Genomic DNA, 24,410 nt, shown 5'->3' with positions numbered 1-24,410 from the left:
TCTCTCAGGGAAGAGACGGAGCAGTCGCCGTGGCGATATCACACGTACCCGCACGCCTTTGAGACGCACGCTCGTGTTTGTGTGTTTGCACAACGCATGTCGTGATATAGACGAGTGAAGAGAAGAGACAGAGCGGTCCGCCTGCTGCAGCTCAAAGTCGTCCCTCAGATGTTCCATTCTCAGCCGCCATGATTAGATTACACAGGAACACATCAGTCTTCTCTCTCATAACACACACACGCGCTGACATCGCTCAATCACTCACACACACACCGTCAGATCCCAGCTTCCCTCTCGTCTGCCTCCCCGTTTTGTCTTTAAGGTCTCCATGGCGACCGTTTCCAAGGTGATTTACTGTAGCACCTGGTCCCTCTCAGGGTGGTACACTCGCCTGCTCGCCTCAATCACTCCCCGGCCACCAATGATCTCATCCCTCCGCTCTCCTCCTCTTCTTCTTCCTCTCCTCCTGCCGTGTTGTCGCAGACGTGATTTACACCCGTCTTCTGTCCTCCCGCCGCTCGTCATGTTCAGCCGTCCGTGACCGTTTATTCACCTTATATAAAGCATCAGGATGATATAGAGGTGGTAATAAAGGTATTCATAAGAAGGAGGTCATTAGATTAGCTTATGAAATGCTTTACAAGGCTCAACAAACATTAGTGATTAATAGTGTTGAACCAGACGCTTAATTGATTAGGGATGATTAACAGAAAATTTATAATCACCCTAAGCTCAGCGAGGAAGATGTGAGGGAGTCCTGGCCTGGGTTTGAACCGACACTGTCTAACCGCGGAGCCACGAGCAGCAGGAACTCCTTCGCGTCGATGGTTTTAGCTGTTTAGGTCCTTTTTAAAGGTACATCAGTCAGCCACAACACTAAAACCACCTGCCAAATACTGTGTAGGCCTCGTTTGTGTCACCACAGCAGCTCTGAGCTACATCAGTGTCCTCTGTTGTCTGACACCAGGGCCTTAGCTGGAGATCAGTGCAGATGTGTTCGGTGGGTCGGGTTTCTTCTGGTCCTCCAGGCACTCCGTGAGATTGGGCTGATGGGACTCTATGGGCTCTTTGTCACATTCTTTTCCACATTTTTGTGACGCTGGGGGAGGACTCTGCCATCTGAGAGTGTTTTTGCAATGAGGGTGTCACAGTCTGGCTTAAATACAGGGGAAGAAAACACAAGGAGTCTAATAACCAAATGAACTTAGATAACCTAATGAACAAAATAAACTCAAACTTAAAACGCTGGGTCAAAAGACCCAGGACCATGACAGAGCCCCCCCCTTCAAGGGCGGATTCCAGACGCCCAAAACCATGAACAAAGAAATGCAGCAACAAGAAAACAAACATGAAACAAAACCAAAACAACCCACCCAGGGCGGGCGGCGGGGGTCCAGGACGGAGGACCAGAAACAAAACCACAAAAACAAAGAATCTGAAGCACTCAGTCCAAACACAAGGGCTTAAGACCCTGTTTCAGGAGGGCGACCATGATCTCGGCAGAAAAGGAGTTCATGGCGGAGTAGTTCAGGTGGCCGACCTGGAGGCCGATGGCACAGTAGTCCATAGTTCAAGGGTTCAGGGGGCCGGCCATGTGGAAGGTGGCAGTGGCGAAGCAAGCATGGCTGGCCACACTCGGGTGGCTTGGCTCGTGGCCGGCGGCAACATGGACGAGACCTGTCGGGTGGCTTGGCTCGTGGCCGGCGGTGACGTGGACGAGACCTGTCGGGCGGCTTGGCTCGTGGCCGGCGGTGACGTGGACGAGACCTGTCGGGCGGCTTGGCGGGTGGTCGACGGCGTGGACGATAATCCTTGGATGGTTTGGTTGGTTTCCGTCGACAGGCTGTCCTGACAGGCTCCGGAAACAGCCGTGCTGGACCTGGACGTGGCTTGGCAGGTGGAAGGAGACAAGGCTGAGGCGTGGCAGGCACAGATAATGGCGCTGCAGGCGACGGCGTGGAAGCCGCAGGTGGCGGCGCTGCAGGCGATGGCGTGGAAGGATGCTGGGCGCGCTTGGCTGAACCTCCAGCTGGCACAACAGGGCGAGGCAGGGCCAGACGCAGCAGAGGCCGGACCAGGCAGGGCCAGACGCAGCAGAGGCCGGACCAGGCAAGGCTGAAGACTCTGACGAAGCCGGACCAGGCGAGGCTGAAGACTCTGACGAAGCCGGACCAGACGAGGCTGAAGACTCTGACGAAGCTGGACCAGGTGACGACGAGGCGGCCGCAGGTGGCGGCTGAACGGTCCCCTCGGACCCTCCAGCTGACGACGTATGAGGCTGGACGGGCTCCTCGGGCCCTCCAGCTGACGAGGCAGGTTGCTTTTCAAGTTGCAGCAACACACAGTCTATAGTGGGTGAAATGAGTTCGTATGAGTTCTCAGACTGAGGTGTGGCAGAACCAGGTGAGGCGTCGTCCTCAGGCTGAGGCGTAGAAGCAGCAAGCAGTAGCGCAGCAGGTGGTGGTCCTGCAGGCGGCGGCACGGGAGCCGCAGGAGGTGGCGCTGCAGCCACAGGTGGTGAAGCAGAAGGTGGCCAGACGGGCTCCTCAGGCCCTCCAGCTGACGAAGCATGAGGCTGAATGGGCTGGACGGGCTCCTCGGGCCCGCCAGCTGACGAAGCGTGAGGCTGGACGGGCTCCTCGGGCCCGCCAGCTGACGAGGCGTGAGGCTGGACGGGCTCCTCGGGCCCGCCAGCTGACGAGGCGTGAGGCTGGACGGGCTCCTCGGGCCCTCCAGCAGACACAGGAAAAGGCTGCACAAACTCCAACTTAGCCCCTGGCTCCAACCTGGCCTGGATCTCGGTCCCACAGTAGCTTAGCTGAGCCTCATGGCTAGCACTTCCAGTGCAAACAGTCTTATAATTTGGCTTCTTGGAAGCAAAGTTCATAGCATGATCAATACACTGGGATGCTAGGTAATTGTGCAGAGGGATAAGATATTCCGTGGAAGACTTGGCTGGTGATTTTTCAGTCTTAGTCATTTCATAAACATGCCCATGAACCTTTAAGGCAGTGTTTGTTCCAATATTGTCCTTAGAAAAAACGCGTGGATTCAGAATACAATCACCCACCTCATGTTGCTGTGAGCCGTGGTGACGACCTGGACGCCGCCTCCTCCTGGAAGCCGTGGTCATGGAGGCCGGCGCCGCTACGGCTGAGATGAATGTAGCGCTGGAAGCAGCCACCGGTTGAGGTGAGGAAAACGCAGCACTTGTCTGCTGCAGTGGCGACATGGACATGGAGACAGGCGGGAGACTCAACACGCCAACTTTAGCTCCTATAGCTGGCATAGGGAGGGCTGCGTCACAGAGGGGCTGGAGTAATTCAGTCTGCATGCTGGGGGGCTGCTTTGGCAACACGGTGCGGATGAAGCCGTGCAAATCCTCCGACAATCCCTCCATGTAAGCCGGGTATGCAGACAGAATCCGGTACAGCTGAACTCTGACTCCTTCTCACTCTCCTGTCTGCACGCAGAATAGATTTTCCACTGTCCATGGAGAATGGTCACACGAGTGCTGAACTCCCAAAAATCCTCAAAGATGTCTGCTGGGTCCATTCTGGTCAGGTCGTTCTGTCACAGTCTGGCGAGGGCAGACTGTATGAATTGAAAAAGGACCCAAAATGCAGACTCCAAGGAACAGGGAACAAAACTTGAATGTTAACAAAAAGCGAGCCGTTTAATATGGCTGGTAAAAAAGGTACAAACAAAGGGCAAGGCAAACTGAAGCAAAATTAACACAAACCTAAACTGGGAAATCTAAACAAACAATAAGAAAAACCTAGACAAGAAACTTGGAAGCATGGCATAGGAAACATGGCGTGGACAACAGACGACCTGACAATCACACACTGAAAACAGAGGACTTAAATACACAGGAGGTGATTAGGGGAAGTGGAGACACATGAGGAAACAGCTGGCACACATGAACATAATGACGTCACAGTGGGAGAGTAAAACTGAACATGATGAACACAGAACACCAGACCTCTTCACAATAAAACAGGAAACATAATGAGACATAGACATGACAACCCGAACTTGACAACGTAAGACACAGACATGAAACGCATGAAGAGCAGGGGAGATTTAACATGGTTGGAAACACGAGGGGAAAATAATAACTAGAAACACTTAGGCATAATAATACAAACTTGATAACATAAGACACGCAGCATGAAACACGAAGGGTGAGGGGAAGCTTAAATACAGGGGAAGAAAACACAAGGAGTCTAATAACCAAATGAACTTAGATAACCTAATGAACAAAATAAACTCAAACTTAAAACGCTGGGTCAAAAGACCCAGGACCATGACAGAGGGGTGTGCTCAGTGACAGCCTCTCTACCTGTAAGATGGATGGATTTGGAACCCCAAACCGTCCCTAGTTACGCTTCTATTGGTCTGGCTGCTGAGGGACTTCCCATGATGCACTGAGCATTTCTCCTTTACTCCTGTCTTTGTACTCCTGCTTCATCTTTGTCTTTTCTCTCCTACTTTGTCCTTGTCTCTCTATGCTCATCGTTTTGTCTCTCCTCTCTTTCCCCTCAGCTCCTGCTGGTCACAGTAGATGGCTGCCCCTCCTCTGGTCCGACTGGAGGTCTTTTTCTGTTAAAAGGGAGTTCTTCTTCCCTGTTGTCACCATAAAGTGATGGTCACAGCGGGTCATCTGATTTTCTGTGCTCTATCTCTAATATTGCAGGGCTTTTACCTTGCAGTATAAAGCGCCTTGATGCATTTGTTGTTGTGAATTAGCTCTGTGTAAATAAAACTGAATTGAAAGTGTGTGCAATCCGGTCTGCTGTCCTAGCCTCAGGGGGCAGTGAGGAATACTTTGGGGGCTTACAGTGTAGGCGCTGTATATTTGTGTGTTTGGTTTGGACTGTATGATTAGATTAAAAAAGCTCATGCATGGAAGTTTATCTGGGACCAGACTCAGATTCCCGCCTTTGTACATTTTGGGTTGCACGTGCTGCCTGTTTTAAATCCCCTCACAGGATTTACAGTTGTGCAGTCTGAGGAAAAAACTGTAATTAATTCAATAACCTGGTTCTTTCGTATTTTTTCAACCTGTTCTTCCTGTAACAGGCAGTTTTTAGACGACATTTTAAGGTAACAGTAAGCTAAACTTACACACTGGCTAACCTGACAGTAGCTTAAAGAAACATCTTAAAATGTGCTACATTTAAAAGGAAAAAAACCTTCATTTTTAGAGGTTTTCCAACACTCTAGTGGAAACCCTGGCATCCAAACTTCATGGGAATAAGAGTTTCAGTCTAAAGTGTTCATATAATGCATATAATGTTCTTATTTTTAACTGTAATAATAAATGTGAATCAATACAGTTTTTTGTTGTTGTTGGGTTTTTTTTGCAGAGATCATAGTTTAAAGAATTTCACGCTACACGACTGCAAACGAGCGTGAAGTGACATTCCAGGCTTGCTGCTGTCTGTGGGTGGCATCCTGTGTCTGCACAGAAATCCCTCGGTTAAACACAGAGACTCATTTAGTCAAACTGATCCACTCCTGCATGCCTACATGCATTTCACAGCGTCGCTGCATGGCATCATGTCGCTTCAGTTATGGTTAAAGGATGATCCCCAAGAAACCCTGTTAACCCAGTCGATTGTTTTTGAGCATGTGAGGTGAATTTTATGAAGGGGGAAAAAAGGAAAGTGGAAGGTTGAGTGTGTTTCACTTTGACATTGATCTGTAAATTATGTGTGCGTGAGGGTGAGTGTGCGTAGATTCAAAAGATTCCGAAATAGGCCAGTTAGGGTTTAAAGTAGAGAGATGTTAGAGATTAAACAGACCTCTGTGGGGAGCAAAACTCCTCTCCAGCAGTTTAAATATAACTCTCTTCTGGGAGAAACTGAGTAAGTCTACAAGTGTGTGTGCCTGTGTGTGTTTGAGGGGGCCGGGCTGGGTTAGTGGGTTTATGTGTTGTTCTACATGTGAAAAATATGTGGCTAAGAAACTCTGATCTGTCCTTATTGCTCCGTGCATATTTGTATTTGGGGAGCAAATGTGTTTACATATTCGGTTTTATTTTTCCCTGTGGGAGAAAACCTTCATGTTTTAGGATGAAGACTTGTTTTTGGGCCAGTTTAAGCTTCCAGGAAATTCATGTAAAGCGATGTAATGCCCTCTGAAGCGATGGAAACGTGACTGTGTGTGTGTGTGATTCTTGAAGTGATGTCTTCTTTACCTTGGAAGCTGTGGGGATAGTTCAACACTGTAAGGTCTGCCTTCACCATCTGCTTGGTGTTAGTGTGTATGTGGGATTATGTATATGCATGTGAATCACTCAGCAGGAGCTGCATAACATGCATAAAGCTTGCGTTTAACCATAAGCTGCAGTGCACCATCTTTTATTTTTAATCAAATACTTTCTTCACCAAGTCACTGACTTCCTATCTTTGTGCTAAACACATATTTAAAAGCATAGCAAGCTGTCTGTTTGACGACAAGCTAAAGACGACCTTTATAGAAGATTTTATTGATGCAGAAATCGATGTACAGGTGTCAAAAAGTGCAGTTCCACTAATGGCCACACGAGGCTACATGCAAACACAGTCACTCCCTACAGATTCATGTGTTGACATGCCTAACTTTACAACAGAAATAAACGTGTTTATACACAGCAAATCCAGCATGTCCAAATTAACACTGTCGGATTTGATTTCAACACTATTAAAGTGTCTATATGGGTCCACACCAGAGAGTGTTAATTTAACTCTTTTTGGAGAGTTGGTACGTTAACTCTGATTTAGTGTTAAACACCAAATCTGTCTGGAGTTGATAATTTAACACTTGGTGTTAAGAATTTATATATTAACTCTCAAAGAGTATTTTAGTTTAACTACGTAAGAGTTATCTTCTAATTCATTCTAAAAAGCGGGAATTTTACTGTCCTGAACTTCTAGAAATTTCTTTTGGAAATAAACATTTACTAAAAAGACGCAATGGTTTTTGAAAAACATTTATTCTGAACTGTGCACCACAATTTCAAAACATTTTCTGAAAGATGTAACAGTGTACATGTTCTCACTTTCATTAGAATTGTGTTTATCAAAAGGTCTGACATAGGTGAGCTGGTAAATGCAAATAACAGCATCTCATCACTTATTTCTCCAATACAATATGCATGTCCTTCATTCATTCCTTTGTGGAACTTCAACGCACTTCTGCTCTCCCCCATATTCCATCTTCACAAGCATATCCTGTGCGGAGATTGAATAAAAATTAGTTGACACTAATTATTGGCACAAATAATCCAGTAAACAATTGCAGCACAGTAAAAAAAAAAAAAAAAGGAATCCTCTTTGAGCCATTACTTGTGTAAAGTATTTTCCCAAAAGACAAGGACACAGGCAACAGGTAATACTGAACTAAATGTAAAACCTCAACCTTTTTCATTTTTACCTAAACCGTGTGCACAAAACTAACTAAACTAACTAAATGCTAACGTAGAATCCAGTCAGGACGTCTGCTACTGCTGTTTGCTCGTTTTGTTTTTTTTATGGGCGATCGTTTTCAGGCTTCAAGTAGCACCATTATACCAACGTTTCACATTCTAGACATTGTTTTAGGTGTTATTGACCAAAGGTTTGACTGAAAATTCACATGCAAGCTTTTTTTCAAGGCTGTGGTATTTGCCCGCAAACAATACCTTTCAGCTAGCTAAAACAGAATATTATGCTATCAGCGAGCAACATGGCTAATGCCTTTCACACAGCTTTGTCTCAACTCCAAAGAGCCACAGAAGTAAAAGCTCATGATAATAATTGAAACAATCTTTGAAAAAATGACTTACCAAGCATGGCAAACAACTCAAATATGTAGAGCAAAATGTTCCGAAACGGCTTCACTTCGGCTTCGATTGGAGCCGTGCTGGGGGCGGAGTCTGTGAATTTACTCTGTTGGTGTCATAGCCCCTCTAGGAGTTCAGAGTTAAGAGGTCAAGAGTTAATGTTTCCATTGTAACACCTCCAGATTTGACATAGAAACACTCATTTTTAACACTCGATTTTAACTACTATCATTTTACACCTCAGAGTTACATTAAAAGAATGTGACTCTGCTTAGAGTAAAATTAACTCTACTTTTGCAAGAAGACTATTAACACCAAAACATTTAACACTTTCGAATTTGCTGTGTAGCCTGAAATCAAAAAACTGTTTAAGCTTCTGAAGCTATCGCTCCTTCAGAACAATTCAAGAGGTTTGGGAGGCTGGAACGTGGAATATTTGAAAATCTCGCATCGAATTAGAGCACAGAGGCCAAAGGAAATCTTTTCTCTGAACAAGCCACAGCAGCTTTGAGAATCAGCTGGAACCAGAGCTTTCTGCCTTGGTTGTGCTGTCAGTGCCTTTTGGAGCTTTTTTAATGGGTTCCTGAGAAATAGTTTGGCCTGTGGTACGGTACAGCCCTTCCAAGAGGTTTTTCTTTTAGTTGAATTCGATTCTAGTATTTTAATAGTTTACTGCTTAGCGCTAATTAGCAGAAATTCTTGTATACCGAGCATTAGCTGATACAGCAGCTTAGCATTCCCACCTGTTGTCCAAATATGGTGACTTCTGGCTCCAAAAAAAAATAAACACTGCAGTTATTAAAAACAGTGAGGTTTCAACATGCAGGGTCCAGAAACTATCGGGTCATGTCATGGTTTCTATGTCCAGTTTTATATGCAGTAATCATCCTCTGTCCAATTCTGTTTCCATCTTTATCTTTTCCTGTTGTTTATTAGTCTCATATGTGGCTTTCCTCACTCGGCATTGGATTCATTAGACTTAATTGCACTTAATTAGAGTTAATTACTCTTAATTATGTTTGAATTACATAAAAAGTAACAATGTTTTAGTACTGATGAATGGAAATTGATGATGGGTAATAAAAAGCCAAATGACAGTCAAGTTTAAGACAAAGAGTGGGAAAATGAAAACAGTGGATTATAGACTAAATAACGTAATTATTGCTTTTATCCTCAAAAACAAACTCTGGCTTTCAAATTAAAGGAAAATTCTGTCCCCATGTTTTCACATATTGTGGGAATTTGGGGGTTGACAACACAAAGGAAATTGTGTGCTATAGCCTGTATGTGAGCATACGGTGTCTTCTGCCATCCATTTCACAGCTTTTGAAATATAATCCCTCATGCGTCTGTAGCTGCTGTCTACATCTCCATTCATTCAGGCTGAAACCTTTGAAAATAACAAACTCCACTCCAGCAAACAGGCACATTTGGCAGTCACATTGCCACCTCATTCTTCACGATGCAGTGCTTTTGATTTGCATATTTTGCCACACCTCTCATGCGTCACGGGAGGGGGTCACAGTTTAAGGTCAGCCAGCATGAATCCCAAGGACATTCAGGCATGGATGAGCCCTGGCTGCGAAGGCGCCTTCTGTGACCTTCAGCTGGCTACGGTAACCAGGGACACGGCTTGGATTTGCCCATAAACCTTCACCTGCTGCAGATCTTCTGCTCATCTGAATAGAGACTTGGGGAAAAAACCCGATACATTTCCTGCTCACTGTCTCAGTCTGATTGCAGCTGTAGCCTCTGTAACAGACTAATGAAGCATCTCCTTATCCACCCAACCCTCGCTTTGCATCTCCTCTCTCCTCTTCACACCCTCCCCCTCCTCCTCTTACACAAGCGGGTGACAGATGTGAGCCACTCTGGAGAGCACGCAGACACCCAGCGCTCGGCTGCCAGGCGCCGATGCTCTTATAGGTTGTGTGTGAGTGTGTGTGTGTGTGTTTCTTTTGCATAAACTTGTAGTAGTGCTGTAGTAATCGGTCCCTTTTTCTTTGCTTTTCCAGTGTGGGTGCATGTGTTTAGGTGTGTGTGTTATTTCAGTGTAGCAAGTGCAGCCTTTAATCTCACTGCTGTGTGGTCGCAGATGGGATTTTCATCTCAGCTGGAGAGTGGATGTTCATGCCAACAGGGGTATTTCCAGTCTTTTCTAAATGGTGTAGAATTGAGGGGGGGCTAGTCCTGTTAGCTCATGAGCAAATTTCCTGCATTCGGAGGCATGGCTGCCGCTTAACAGTATGGCAGCAGATGTTTCAGTAATGAAGCTGAGAAAATGCAGAATTGTTACAACTGTCAATGTGTTTTATTCTACTCAATGGTAGAAGTAGTTGTTTAGCTTAGCTTACTTTAGCTAAATAAAGGGTTTAGAGAATTACAGGAAGTGGACCAAGCCACTGCGGCGCATTTAAGGGGGAGTCCATTTTTGTCTAAGATGGACCGTCTCCTAGGCTAGGCGCTTCGCTCATGTCCTATCGGGAGGAGTCCCTGGGGCAGACCGGTGCTCACTGAGTGGAACAGATCTCTCGGTTAGCTTGGGAACACCTTGGTATCCCCCCCGGAAGAGGTCGCCAGGGTGAAGAAAGTCTGAGCTTCTCTGCTTAGACTCCTGCCCTCCTGTGAGCTAAACCTAGATAAGAGATAGAAAATGGATGGATCCCTTATCTTCTACTTATCCAAAGTCAGGTCATGGTTGTAGCAAGGTAAACAGGGTATTCCAGATGTCCTTTTTCACAGCAACACTTTGGGATCCCCGGGAAGAACTGCAAAGTGTTCCAGGCCAGATGAAATATATAATCTGTCCCGCAGGTTCTGGGTCTTCCCTTCCCCTCCAAGTTGTATGTACCCAGAAACTCCACAGAGACCCATCCAGGCAACACTCTGATCAAATGCCTGAACCACCTCACCTGTCTCCCAGGAAGGAAACTCTATCCTGAGCCCTTCCAGCTCTCAGAGCATTTCACCTTATCACTAAAGCCTCAGTTATACTTTTCACGTCCACTCGGGTCCAAGTGGGGTAAATTTCATGAACAGTGAACATGAGGGTCCATGTGGATGTCCACCTGCTTGCCTGTTTCAATGATTGCGCAAACTCATCTGTAGAGAATTTATATTACAATGCACCGACTAGGCATGCGCCCCAGGCAGTGGACTTTAAAGAAATATAACAGGAATAACTACTTAGCCATTGGATCTCCAGCCATCCGTGTCCGTAACAGAGTATGATCAAGGCCTAAGGCTGAGCCCAGCCACCCTGTGGAGAAAACCCATTTTAGCTGCTTGTATGCCCAACCTTATTTTTGCGGGCATATCTCACATTTCATGACCACAGGCCAGGGTTGGAGGGTTGATCAGCTGATAAATCGAAAGCTTTGCCTGCCTTCCTTCAGCTTCTGCTGTCACAGTGTCCAATTTTCCCCAATGTGGGGGGTCGTTGCTCAAAATAATGCAGTACACATCGATTACTTTTAGAAAATATCATGCTTAACATTACTTAAGTACTCTGTCAAGAAGGTAATTTTTCACTACTGCTTCTGTAACATGGCCTGAAATACGCTGTCACATTATCATACCAGTGAACAATACAAACATGTTAGCACACCAATGCAAATCCCAGTCCTAATGATGACACGCAAAGTCGGTAAAAAAATCAAATCAAAAGCCCAAGAGGTTACCTGTTTTGTTACCTTTTGGAGATGATTCAATTCAAGTTTATTTAAATAGCGCCAAATCACAACAACAGTCGCCTCAAGGCGCTTTATATTGTAAGGTAGACCCTGCAGGCTCTGGCTGCTTGGCTGGAGTCTGCATGCGCTCAGCGTTAAAGTCATTTTGAGTTCTTTATCAGCTTTTATGCAGATGCTCACAAAGAGTTGGTTTTGTGTTAGCAGCAGTGATCTTTAGACAGGATACAGTTTGCTATTGTGTTCTTTCCCTTTCGTGCAATTACAGTTAAGCTACTGTTCATATCTAAATTCCTTAAAAACTGTTGACTGTGACGCCATTTCCCTCCAACCTGCACACAAACTGAAGTCGGATGATTGCAGCACGAGGAAAGAAAATTGCATGTTTGGAGGGGTTTTGTATCTACTTGTCTTGTAGGTGACTGAGGAGCCATAATTGCATCAGATTATTGAGTTTAGGGCAGAAATATCTTACATTACTGCCATATAGAAAAATGTAATGTGATTACCGTAATGTGTTACACACAGTGCTGACTTTTTGTTAAGGGTCAAGTAACTAATAGTAATAGAAAATTTAAAAAAAAAAAATCAACTTTTTTTATTTTACTGTAATCATCAGGTCACATGGCAGCAACTGAGTGAATTAGACATGGACAAGATGAAAAGTTGGGGGGGGAAAGGTGATTTAAGTGACATGCATGGTTGTTGGTGCCAGACGGACTGGTCTGAGTACTTCAGACTGCTGATCTACTGGGATTTTCCTGCATATCTATCATTAGGGTTAATAGAGAATGGTAAAACAAAGAAAAAAAAACAATCAGCTGCAGTTCTCTGGGTGAAAATGACTTGTTGATGTCTGAGGTCAGACTTTTTGATAGAAAGACAACAGTAACTCCACTCTTTACAACAAAGGTATGCAAGAGAGCATCCATCAAACCTTGAAGGAGATGGGCTACGGCAGCAGAACACTACACCAGGTGCCAATAACAGGAAACTTTGGCTAAAAGATTTGGACAGTAGAAGATTGGGCTCATTAGTACCAAGTGATCATCATTTAAACAGCCAAGGTCTCTCTGGGTGATTTTGCTGACCCATCTTCTGATGGCTGCTTCCAGCGGGGGAAAAACAGGCCATGTCACAAAGTTCAGAACATCTCAAACAGCTTTCTTGAACACTCATTGTTCTGTCTACCTCATCTCACACACAACCAGTTGGGAAAGATGGCCGCCCCCCTGAGCCTGGTTCTCCCGAAGCTTTCTTCCTTTCAAAAGGGAGTTTTTCCTCCACACTATCGCCAAGTGCTTGTTCAATAGGGAATCATCTGATTGTTGGGTTTTTCTCTCTGTTATTGTAAGGTCAATAAGGGACTGCTGTTTATGAATTGGCGCTATATAAATAAAACTGAATTGAATCGAACTAAATTTTACTCGATGCCCTCCACAGTTACCAGATCTCAATCCAATAGAGCACCTATGGGATGTCGTGGAACGGGAGGTTTGCATCATGGATGCACGGAAGACAAATCTACAGCAACAGAGACCAAAATCTCTGAGGAATATTTCTGGCAACTTGTTGAATCGAAGTCTCAAACAGTTAAGGCAGTTCTGAAGCTAAATAGGGGTCCGATCCAGTACAGCTTTACCGAATGAAGTAGCCCAAAGTGTATTTACCTAAACTAATTAATGCATTATTATCTCTTATAAGTAAAGAGATAAATAAACAATGAAGTGACTAAACCAATGTGAACAGATGCCACTGATATATGGTGTACTCACTCTGTGCACAGAAAATCATGACCCTGAAATAGAGCACCAGACTGCAGTGACTCAATCAGACCCGAACAAACTGGGTGCCAGTCCCTGCATACCAATGCATTCACATAAACACAAATACAGTTAATGCAGCAGACGCATATTTCAGTCTCTCTTATACACGCACACACACACACACACACACACACACGCACACACACATATTTCCGCTCACTTCATGTGTAATGTAATCACCTAGGCTCTCCATGCCTGCTAACCCAATAAAGCTGACAGTCTCCAACACACACAGTTACATACACACAAACAAACACACACATGCTCCAGAATACATTCAACTCTCTCTTGGTTTCTTCTCCTTTCCGCCTCAGTTTTTCTGCCACTAACTGTCCGACTTACAGGAACTGTTTCAGTTACAAACTTCAGCCTCTGACTGAGCTCTTATTTGTTAGCAGCTAAGCTTCAAGTCACTTTATCCACTGACCCATTTCTGCTGAACAGCTCAGAGTTTGGGGCTGACTCGAGCCGGTCCGAGGTGCCAAAACGAAGCGTCTGGGGGAGAGAGAGTTGGATCGACGGGGCTGACAGAGAAAACAGACACAGAGCGTGCTCTTTCTTACATTATTAACAACGCTCACACGAGAGGACAAAGAGAGTGGAAGATTGGTCGAACACATTAATGCTGCACGGGAGACTCGTTTGTACCCGTGTGTACTGTCTGCTGTTTGTTCGGGTCTGCCCGGTTGTTGCGGAGGGTGACCAGGCGCGGCGGCCATAACCGCTCCTCCGAGCGCCATCTGCTCCACGCTGCAGCAACTGTTGCCAGGGTACCTGCTCTCCTCTCCTCCCCTCCAGCCCACCTTTTACTCCTCCTCCTCCTCTTTTGGCTCATCACCTCCATCGCATCCTCTCGATTTTTCTCCCCAAACAAGATCTACGCTCAAATCCTCCTCCTGTGGTTGTCCTTCTGCTCTCATGCCTCGTGTCTCTCCACACACATGCTCTTTTCTCTTCCCTCCAATTAATTTAATTTGCCTTTTCATTCTGAAGAGGATACCTGCTTTTGATTTAATGAGCTTTATTGGCGTGAGATTTAATTCTTTGTATATTAGCGACGCTCCAGTGAAGTATTAACAGCGCTGAAATAGTACTAATTCTAATTCATTTACTGTGTTTCCATTATTTTACTCTTCGTGTCTGTCTTCTCCGTGTGTCTTTATTTAACTAGAAGATGTGTCGGAGCTGTGCTTTCTTTAGGAAGATGCCACTGTGCTGCTTTTTCACCACCTCCAGGAAAATCTTTAAGACTTTTTCCTCTCCTCTTTCCTCTCTAACCCGTCTTTCTTCCGTTTTTTCACTCCTTTGCAGTTGTGTGGACATGACTCAGGGCCCCTTCTCTTCAGAGAAGAGATGGAACCAAAGAAAGAGTCGAGAAAAGAGGACTTTGATGGGGCGGGGGGTGTTTAGAGAGAAGGAAAGAAAAGTGGTAGAGTGAGAGAGGGAGAGATCGTAGATCAGAGCCGTCATGATTGAGCCATCTGCTGAGAGGAGGCCAGTGAGACCCGCACACACACGCCTGTGCTTAAAGATCACCACTGCCACCCGCTGGTCATTTCCCAACACTACAGCTCGCCGTCCTTCCCCACTCTCATGCATCGTCTAACTGCTGCGCTGCCATCCGGGCACAAACATGCCATCCAAAGATGAGACACGTAGCTCTGAACATCGATCAGTCTGGTCTGGCTGTCTGGTGAGCCAGTCCTAAGCAGCCGATTCTGTTTGCTCCACAGGGCTTTTTGTGCTCTAATATATGAGGTTTATCTACACGTAACTCCTTTCTAAGAAGAGCCGAGCCTCAATGCGGATTATGAGGCTTTGGCTCTTTCAAAACATATTGAGTATACTGGTGTGTTACTGACGCGAGCCAGCGCTGTGATTTGGTGCTGTAATCCCGCGTTCGCTGTTTCATTCTTGCCCTGCAGTTAAATGTGATTTGTTGTACACTCTTTGTTCCTGTGTGCTGGTGCATTTTTATGCGAGCAAACACTCTTTACTGGCCTGAATCATTCTTTCCTCTCCTCTCAGTCCTCCCCCTTTCTATTGCTGGCAGGCCTAAACAATGTCCACTCTCGTTCAGCTGTCTAACCTTTAATAGATCCATAAACACTCCACTCCCATTGGCCAGAGCAGGCCATTTCATCCTATTAGAGATTAGCATACGCCTGAGTGGAGGAGGAAGTGCTCTTTATATGCTAATGAGGAAATAATGTATGCAGCACAGCGAGGACAAGCCGGTGCCCCCGTTGGGAGGACTCAGGGTGGCCCAGCGTGCTGAATCTTGAGGCAGTCTTGTCTTTATCTTGTTTTTCACTGTCATTCACAGACAGCTGGACTGTGTCTTTGTGAGTTAAAATACATCACAAGGCTCGACTGCAGCGTTATGCCAAAAAAGGACCATGCAAAGCCGGCAGTCTAAATGCCTCCATCTCTGATAGTGTATAAAATATGCCTTCCTTATGTATCTGATCTTATTGTGTGGCATTCACTTGTGATAAAGAGCGATAACAATGACTCGGTGGAGAGGAGATTTTCAGAGTCTGAAATGGTTTTGTTAGATGCCGAGAAGCTCCTTTTTGTTTGGTTTTACGCCTTTAACCGAGCATACATGATTAAAAATGGCTTCAGTGGAATATTTAAACATCTTGGAAAATACATATACTTTGCTTTCTTGCAAAGAGAGTGTTAGCGCTGAGAGTTTTGACCTGTATGGTTTACAATTACACCTTCGCGTGTATTCTTTTGACTCACTTGGCATTGCTAAAGAGAAATTCTTAACAGAAAAACTGTAAGAGTTTGTTTACCATGTGGCTAAATGCTACCTAGCTATACAGCATGTAGTGATTCACTGGTGACCTCGTGGAAGTTCTTTCTTTGCCTTCCCGTCATCGAGTTTCATGTAATTTCTCCTGATATACTGACAGACAAATAGACAACATACATACAAGCTGGTTAGGAATAATATTATTGCAGCTGTAGCTTTATAGAGCTTTAGGGGGCGATCGTGGCTCAAGAGTTGGGCGTTCGCCTTGTAATCGGAAGGTTGCCGGTTCGAGCCCCGGCTTGGACAGTCTCGGTCGTTGTGTCCTTGGGCAAGACACTTCACCCGTTGCCTACTGGTGGTGGTCAGAGGGCCCGGTGGCGCCAGTGTCCGGCAGCCTCGCCTCTGTCAGTGCGCCCCAGGGTGGCTGTGGCTACAATGTAGCTTACCATCACCAGTGTGTGAATGTGTGGATGACTGGATTAGGGTCCTTAGGGACTAGTAAAGCACTATATAAATACAGGCCATTTATAGATGCTAGTTGGCTGATTTTTTTTTTTTTTTAGCTTTTCACACAGAAGGTGGAGCTACAGCCTACTGTTTCCTGTCTATAGACTGTATATAAAAAGTTGCCATAGCTTCTGGATATGAGAAGGTTTATGATGCAGAACCATCATCAACCTGCATTCTTTCTAATGGTCAGCAGGGGTCAAGTCCTCTGACTACCCACTTTACTCTGTGACCTCATTAAATTCATTGTATTTTGTTAATTGTTGTCATTATTAAACTCAAGAAGGGTGACAGAGAAGGGCCTGCTTTAGGGAGGAGCCAACTGATGACATCATAGTGGCTACCTTCACCTCTTATATACAGTCCATGCTTTATCCTAGGCTAAGCCATCTGGCTGCTAGCGTCATATTTAAATGACAGCTGTGCAAGTGTGCTGTGATGTCTTATTAGCGATAGCCCACCTGACCTGCTGCCTTCTTCTTTCTAGGAGCAAGGTGTGGTGGGGATGTCACGACCACCTGGCGCCATACCACCTCCTCACCCCGCTGGCGGCGTTGCCTCTGGGGTGGGCCCCAACCAGGGATCAGGTCCGCCTCCGGTCTACCGGCAGGACGTGATGAAGCAGATGATGGTGATGGAGCAGGAGAAGAGGGCGCAGATGCACATGATGGAGCAGCAGAAACAGCAGCTCTTAAGAGAGCAGAGACAGCAGCAGCAACTCTTGGCTGAACAGGTGAGTTTATGTTCATGTCATTCAGTGGGGTGATGATTAAACAGGAAGGAAGGCCTCTGTGACTCATCTGTCACCCATTAAATTATAATTTGTGCGTGTGTGTGTGTGTGTTTGCCTTGTTTGTTCATACATCCATGTAGATTTGTCAGCATCTTCAGCTCAAACAAGAGCAGCTCATCCTCTCTTCTTCCTTACTGTTGTCTGGTTGCATGTATAATTACCCTCAACCAGCCCCCTCTTCACTACTTCCTTTTCATCTCTTCAGTGTGTGTCTGTGTGTGTGTGTTTTTGTCACATGCCGCCTGCTGTGATAATATGGTGTTTTCTTTTTATTTCTCTCTCTGTGAGGGAATCAAGTGTTAAAAGAGTTCTGAACTCTGAAGTCACCACCCACTACGAAGGGTTTTAATTGGATCTGCAAAAACATACACAGACACGCAAATATGGGTGCCCAAAAGGAACGCCATCCTGCTGGGATTTAGTGTATGTTGTTAACTGAGTATAAAATGAGCAACCTGTCCATGCATACATTCAGGACCCGCTTTAAAATGTGCAGACTGCTTATTAATGACCAGACCTTTCAGGTTTCTCTTTATACCTGCAGAACAAACTGTGGCTACGTCATTACACTAATCAGTTATGATGCTGTTAATGCAAACGAGCGTCACACAGGTTATGTACGCAAATCTAATCCCGTCAGCACGCATCTTCCTCTCTTCTTCTCTACCAAAACATCTGTTTTAGTACAGTTATACCCAACATCTGCCTAAACCCAACAGTAAAAACATCTGCCTAAATTCAATTACAGCAATATCTGTCCTAACTCAGCTGTATCAGCATCTGTCTTAACTCAACCAACATCTGTCTCAGCTCAGCTGTATCAGCATCTGTCAGAACCTGTCTTGACTCAGCTGTGCCAACATCTGCCTGAACTGGCTGTACCAACATCTATTTTAACTCCACTGTATCAGGTGGCCAACATATAACCAACTCTAGCAACACCTGTCTTAACTTCATTATACCAGCATCTGTGTTAATGCAATTATATCATCCATCTTAACTCAATTGTACCAGTGCCTGTCTTAACTCAGCTGTACCAACATCTGGCTAAACTCAGCTGTAACAACATCTGTCTTAATGCAATTATACCATCTATCTTAACTCAGTTATACCAACATCTGTCTGAACTCAACTGTTCTGATATCTTCTTCTGCTGTCCCCAATGCTGTTTACCCAACACATCTTCCCAAAGCACCAAATCACAAAAGCAGTTGCCTTAAGAGGCTTTATAAGGTAAAGACCCTACAATGAGGCGAAAACCCCAACAATCAAAGGACCTTTGAGCAAGCACTTGGCGACAGTGGGAAGGAAAAACTTCCTTTTAATGGGAAGAAACCTAGGATCAGGGAGGGGCGGCCTCTCTCAGGTAGAGGCGGCCTCTCCTGAGCCTGGGTGACTTTGTTTAGGATGAGGGGAGGAAGAGAGGACAAAGACCTTAGTGCAGCATTCGATACTGTCAACCATAATATCCTATTAGAGCGATTAGAAGGTATTACAGGTACTGTGCTGCAGTGGTTTGTATCATATCTATCTAATAGACTCCAATTTGTACATGTAAATGGAGAGTCCTCTTCACACACTGAGGTTAATTATGGAGTTCCACAGGGTTCAGTGCTAGGACCAATTCTGTTTACATTATACATGCTTCCCTTAGGCAGTATCATTAGAAGACATAGCATACATTTTCACTGCTATGCCGATGACACCCAGCTCTATCTGTCCATGAAGCCAGATAACACACACCAATTAGTTAAACTGCAGGAATGTCTTAAAGACATAAAGAGCTGGATGGCCGCTAACTTTCTGCTTCTTAATTCAGATCAAACTGAGGTTATTGTACTCGGCCCTGAAAAGCCTAGAAATATGGTATCTAACCAGATTCTTACTCTGGATGGCATTACCTTGGCCTCCAGTAACGCTGTGAGGGACCTTGGAGTCATTTTTTACCAGGACATGTCCTTCAATGCACATATTAAACAAATATGTAAGACTGCATTCTTCCATTTGTGCAACATCTCTAAAGTTAGAAATATCCTGTCTCAGAGTGACGCTGAAAAACTAGTTCATGCATTTATTACTTCCAGGCTGGACGACTGTAATTCATTATTATCAGGATGTCCAAAAAACTCACTGAAAAGCCTTCAGCTAATCCAAAATGCTGCAGCAAGAGTCCTGACAGGGACTAGAAAGAGAGAGCAGATTTCTCCTGTTTTGGCTTCCCTTCATTGGCTTCCTGTTAAATCCAGAATTGAATTCAAAATCCTGCTCCTCACATACAAGGTCTTAAATAATCAGGCCCCATCTTATCTTAATGACCTTGTAGTACCATATCACCCTTTTAGAGCACTTCACTCTCGCTCTGCAGGCCTACTTGTTGTTCCTAGAGTATTTAAAAGTAGAATGGGAGGGAGAGCCTTCAGTTTTCAGGCCCCTCTTCTGTGGAACCAGCTTCCAGTTTGGATTCGGGAGACAGACACTATGTCTACTTTCAAGATTAGGCTTCAAACTTTCCTTTTTGCTAAAGCATATAGTTAGGGCTGGACCAGGTGACCCTGAATCCTCCCTTAGTTATGCTGCAATAGACGTAGGCAGGTTTTTCTTTTCCAGTCACCTTTCTCACTCACTATAACAGACCTCTCTGCATTGAATCATATCTGTTATTAACCTCTGTCTCTCTTCCACAGCATGTCTTTATCCTGTCTTCCTTCTCTCACCCCAACCGGTCACAGCAGATGGCCCCGCCCCTCCCTGAGCCTGGTTCTGCTGGAAGTTTCTTCCTGTTAAAAGGGAGTTTTTCCTTCCCACTGTCGCCAAAGTGCTTGCTCATAGGGGGTCATATGATTGTTGGGTTTTTCTCTGTATCTATGAAGCACCTTGAGGCGACTTTTGTTGTGATTTGGCGCTATATAAATAAAATTGAATTGAATTGAAAGACACGCTGTGGAAGAGAACCAGAGATTAATATTAACTAATGATGAAATGCAGAGTAGGGCTGCAGCTTAAACAGATTATTTTGGTAGTTGACTAATCTGCCAATTTTCTTTGATTAGTCGTTTAGTCAATGATTACTTGTCTCTTATCTCCACTTCCTGTGGGCAAACTTCCTGTTCTAGGCTCCAGTGACTCACCTGCTTAAGTCTGCCCACCTGTGATTAGCACCCTGTTGTCTCGTCCCACAGCATATGAAAATAATGACCTAGGAAACACATGAATTTGAAAATAATAAAATGTATTTTTAACATTACATTAAAAATGAAATAAATAAAAATATTAGGTAAAACAAGTTAAAATGCTAGTATTTAAACAAAAAAATAACGTGCAAATAGGAAACAAAAAATGGCTTCTGCCCATAAGTTTAAATAAAGCTTCAAATTAAATCAGAAAGATTTTGTGCCCCGATATTGCAGTATAACAGAGAGTGGGTTCAGGGTCACCTGATCTGGACCTAACTATATGTTTTATCAAAAAAGAAAGTTTTAAGCCTAATCTTGAAAGTACAGAGGGTGTCTGTCTCAAATCCAAACTGGGAGCTGGTTCCACAGAGAGGGGCCTGAAAGCTGAAGGCTCTGCCTCCCATTCTGCTTTTAAATGCTCGAGGAATGCTGCAGTCTCAGAGCGAAGTGCCTTGTTAGGGGGATATAGTAATATGAACTCTTTAAGATAAAATGGAGCCTGATTATTCGAGACCTTGTATGTGAGGCCGCCGCTGTTCCCAGCATCTATAGAACTTCATCAAACTTTAACTGTATCAGTATTGTGGAATATCGGTGCCTGATCTTGACAGTATGAACAACTGTCTCAAGTCTCACTGCCTCACTGTACCGGAACCCTTATTGTACCTGGACTTAACTAACATCTACTGTAACAAGCATCCGTCTGTTCTCAGCTACATCTGTCTCTACCTTAAAATCTCCTTCATCAAACATTTGTGTACCTACATCTTTATATTATTTACTTTTGGCTGTTATTGGCTCTTTAAGGGCAGGCATGGGTCCAGCTCAAGTGGCCATTGGAGGAAGTGCAGTTTTTAGCACTTTACCACATTGGCTTCAATCCGGCTATAGAGGAGCAAAAGAAAGGTTCTTCTGCTAAACTATTCGTACTGTCAAGTGTGATTCTGTTCTTCTGTGTATCTCATGCCCTAATGATACAAAATTCATGCAATAGGTATGAGCAGCTGTAACACGCTTTCAGCATACTTGCTTAACAACTTCCATCTGTCTGTGTCTGCAGCTCCAGCAGCAGCAACATCTCCCCAGACAAATCGGCCAGGGCCAGAGGAATCCATATCCCCAAGTCAATCAGTACCAAGGTGAGACACATGAGCACGTGCGTTCATGTCACCTGTGCAGCAATGCACACACGGCATGCGCCTGCGCAAGAATGGCTGCACCCCACAAGATTTTCTAACACATTATTATTTATTGGAAAATTAGAAAATGGATTTAGCACCCAGATGGTTATGTGTGTGTGTGTGTGGGGGGGGTGGCTACAATTACACACGCATGTTTTGTCAGCAACAAGTATGGTATACATGGTGGCGCTCCAAGACATTTAGGGACGTAACAGATTTTGCAGTTCATTCGGTGCCATGTTCACAGACAGATATGTATGCAAACAACAGCACTGACCAAACATCACCCTGAAACCAAGCCTCGTCCTTTCTGTCTGTCTCTGTCAGATACATCAGTTGGCGCTCAGATGCTCTCCAGCCTCTCTCTCTCCTCCTCCTCTCTCCGGGAAAAAAAATACAAAATAAAAAAATAAAAAATTCTGCTCTGCCTGTTACCACGGCAACTTGTCTGTCCTGGATCCCCCAGAGTTCCGGTGAAGTCGGAGAGATGGATGAGAGCAGGGGAAGTGGGAGAGAATGGGAGGAGGAGTGAGAGCGGGGTGGCTGGCAAGTAGAGGAAAAGGTAGATGGTTCGGTGGGTAGAAGGAGAGGTTGAACGGAGAGATGAGATGATGAAGAGACAAAGAAAATACAGAGGAAACGACAGAGAGAGGAGGAGAATGAGGAAGAGAGTCAGGCTGAAAAACCATTTATAGCCATCAGTGTCTGCAAATGAAAGAGATAATATGGAGAGGAAGAGGAAGCTCCGGTGTGAAACTCCGGCCTACAGATATACACATTAACTCAGCTGTCCTGCAGTGTATCTGTGATTGTGCTCATATCACCTACAAATCTCACAGTTGATATATTTGTGATCTGTGAAGTATATAGACAGTTAGTTACCTGCAACTCTACTCGCTTCCTACTTACTGGAGTGAGTGATCCTCTTCATTCTCGCTCCTCTGTTACATTTTCAGCCTGAGCTGTGAGGTGGGGGATTAGTGGAATGATGTCAGAAGTGGGTTTATTATAGGATTTAAAGCCATTTCCACGCTAGCAGACCTCCTCAGCTCAGCTACTTCTGAACATCTAATAGCAAAAAGTAGAGGAGTGAGATGCTTCAGTGTGTTTAGTTTTATTTTGGTGGGGTAGGATTTGGGCCAAATTGGATGGGAAGCATTCGTTTCCAGAGTAAAGGGGCTGTCCTGCAACATAAATCTTTGCCTCAGCAATGACTTATTAGAGCCGTCTTATGGCCTTTGGTTCATTTAAGTGGCTCTACTGTGTAAGCTCTCAGATTTTCCCCTACAACTATTTCCTCATCTGTTTGCTAACTCCTCTTATTTTCCACTCCTAGGTACTCCTCAGGCTCTCCAGAACATCCGGGCTACCCGCCTCCTGCAGCAGCCGCAAACTCAGCAGCAGATGGTCCAGATGAGTTCTGTTCAGGCCCAGGGTGGTTCTGTGGGACCCCAAACTGACATGGGACTACCCTACAGTAACCAGGGATCCAACCAGGGTTCCCTGTATGGGCTCAACCCCTCCATGAGCCAAATGATCCACCAGCAGCAGCACCAGAGCCAAAGCGTCCAAGCCTCCATGGGTCTTCCGCCACAGCACAACCCCACCGGAGGGCCACCCCGGCAGGCAGGTGCGGGTCCTGGAGTCGGAGGTATGCCTGGAGGACCCGGAGGTGGTGGAGCTGGAGGTTATGGAGGGCAAGGGATGTTAATGAACTCCATGACCCAACAACCTCTTAAAGGACCTCCTAATGCCAAAGCTCAAACACAGAGACTGCAGAGCATGCTGGGAGGAGGCGGTGGGGGAATGGCAGCAAGTGGCTGGCCGCAGCAGCAAGGACAGAGTCTGCAGGCCATGGGGGGTGGAGTTGGAAGGACTACAGGAGGAGGGGGAGGAGATATGGTGGGGTTCAGCTCTGCCCAGGGTTATGGGATGCAGCCGGGTCAACCCCCACGCATGGCTAAACAACACTTTCAGGGCCCAGGACAAGGGATGGGCCAGGGGATGGACCCCAGGTTGGGCAACCCAGCTGCGGGTATGGCTGGCCCAATGATGGGCCCTCACATGGGTGGTCAACCAAGGACCAACCAACCCCGCCCTATGGTTATGAACCAGGGAATGAACCAGGGGGTGATGGGCCAGGGAATAACTGGGATGGGGGGTTTCGTGCCAGGCCCTGGGGGGCCAGGATTAGGGGCAAGTGGAGGTGGAGGAGGTGGATCTTACGGACCAGGGGCAGTCGGGGTTGGAGGTCAGCCGCAGGGCTACCAGAGGACAGCCAATCAGGACATGTCATCCTATGGATACGGGGGCGGGCCCTCAGGCGGAGGAGCCTTCGGATTGGGGGACGGCTCGGGGGCAGAGCTGGACTCAAGTGACGGTTGGATGGAGGAGTTTTTCTCGAGCTAATAGCCAACGGGGAAAGTTGTTACTGGATGAAATAAAAATGTTTAAAGTTGGACAAATTTTAAAATCTGAGAAAGTAAAACAAAAACGATAACATGACGTGGACTGGCATGTTTTTGTTTTGTAAAACATGAGCAAGATTATAAATGAGTTCCTGTGTTACGTTTTGTGCGTATGTATGTGTGTGTGTGATGGAGAGAGCTATCATTTTGTCTTGTGCATATTAATGAAAAACCAATATAGAGATTAAGAAGTGTGTTT

The 24,410-nt window shown here is 45.4% G+C and overlaps 1 protein-coding gene across 1 annotated transcript in view; it reads left to right on the top strand.

The window, feature by feature from the left end:
• The window catches only part of maml3 (mastermind-like transcriptional coactivator 3), a 133,468-nt gene extending 109,058 nt beyond the window's left edge, over window positions 1-24,410 (top strand). The window contains exons 4-6 of the mRNA XM_082537172.1: window positions 17,084-17,329; window positions 21,623-21,701; window positions 23,080-24,410. Of these exons, the coding sequence (XP_082393298.1) occupies window positions 17,084-17,329; window positions 21,623-21,701; window positions 23,080-24,152 (1,398 nt within the window). The 3' untranslated portion in view covers window positions 24,153-24,410. The remainder of the gene's footprint in view (window positions 1-17,083; window positions 17,330-21,622; window positions 21,702-23,079) is intronic.

This window comes from Aulonocara stuartgranti, assembly GCF_965226115.1.
Source record: "Aulonocara stuartgranti genome assembly, chromosome: 6".
Lineage (NCBI taxonomy): Eukaryota > Metazoa > Chordata > Actinopteri > Cichliformes > Cichlidae > Aulonocara > Aulonocara stuartgranti.
The sequence above is the reverse complement of the archived record's forward strand: the minus strand, read 5'-3'. Positions and strand labels throughout refer to the sequence as shown.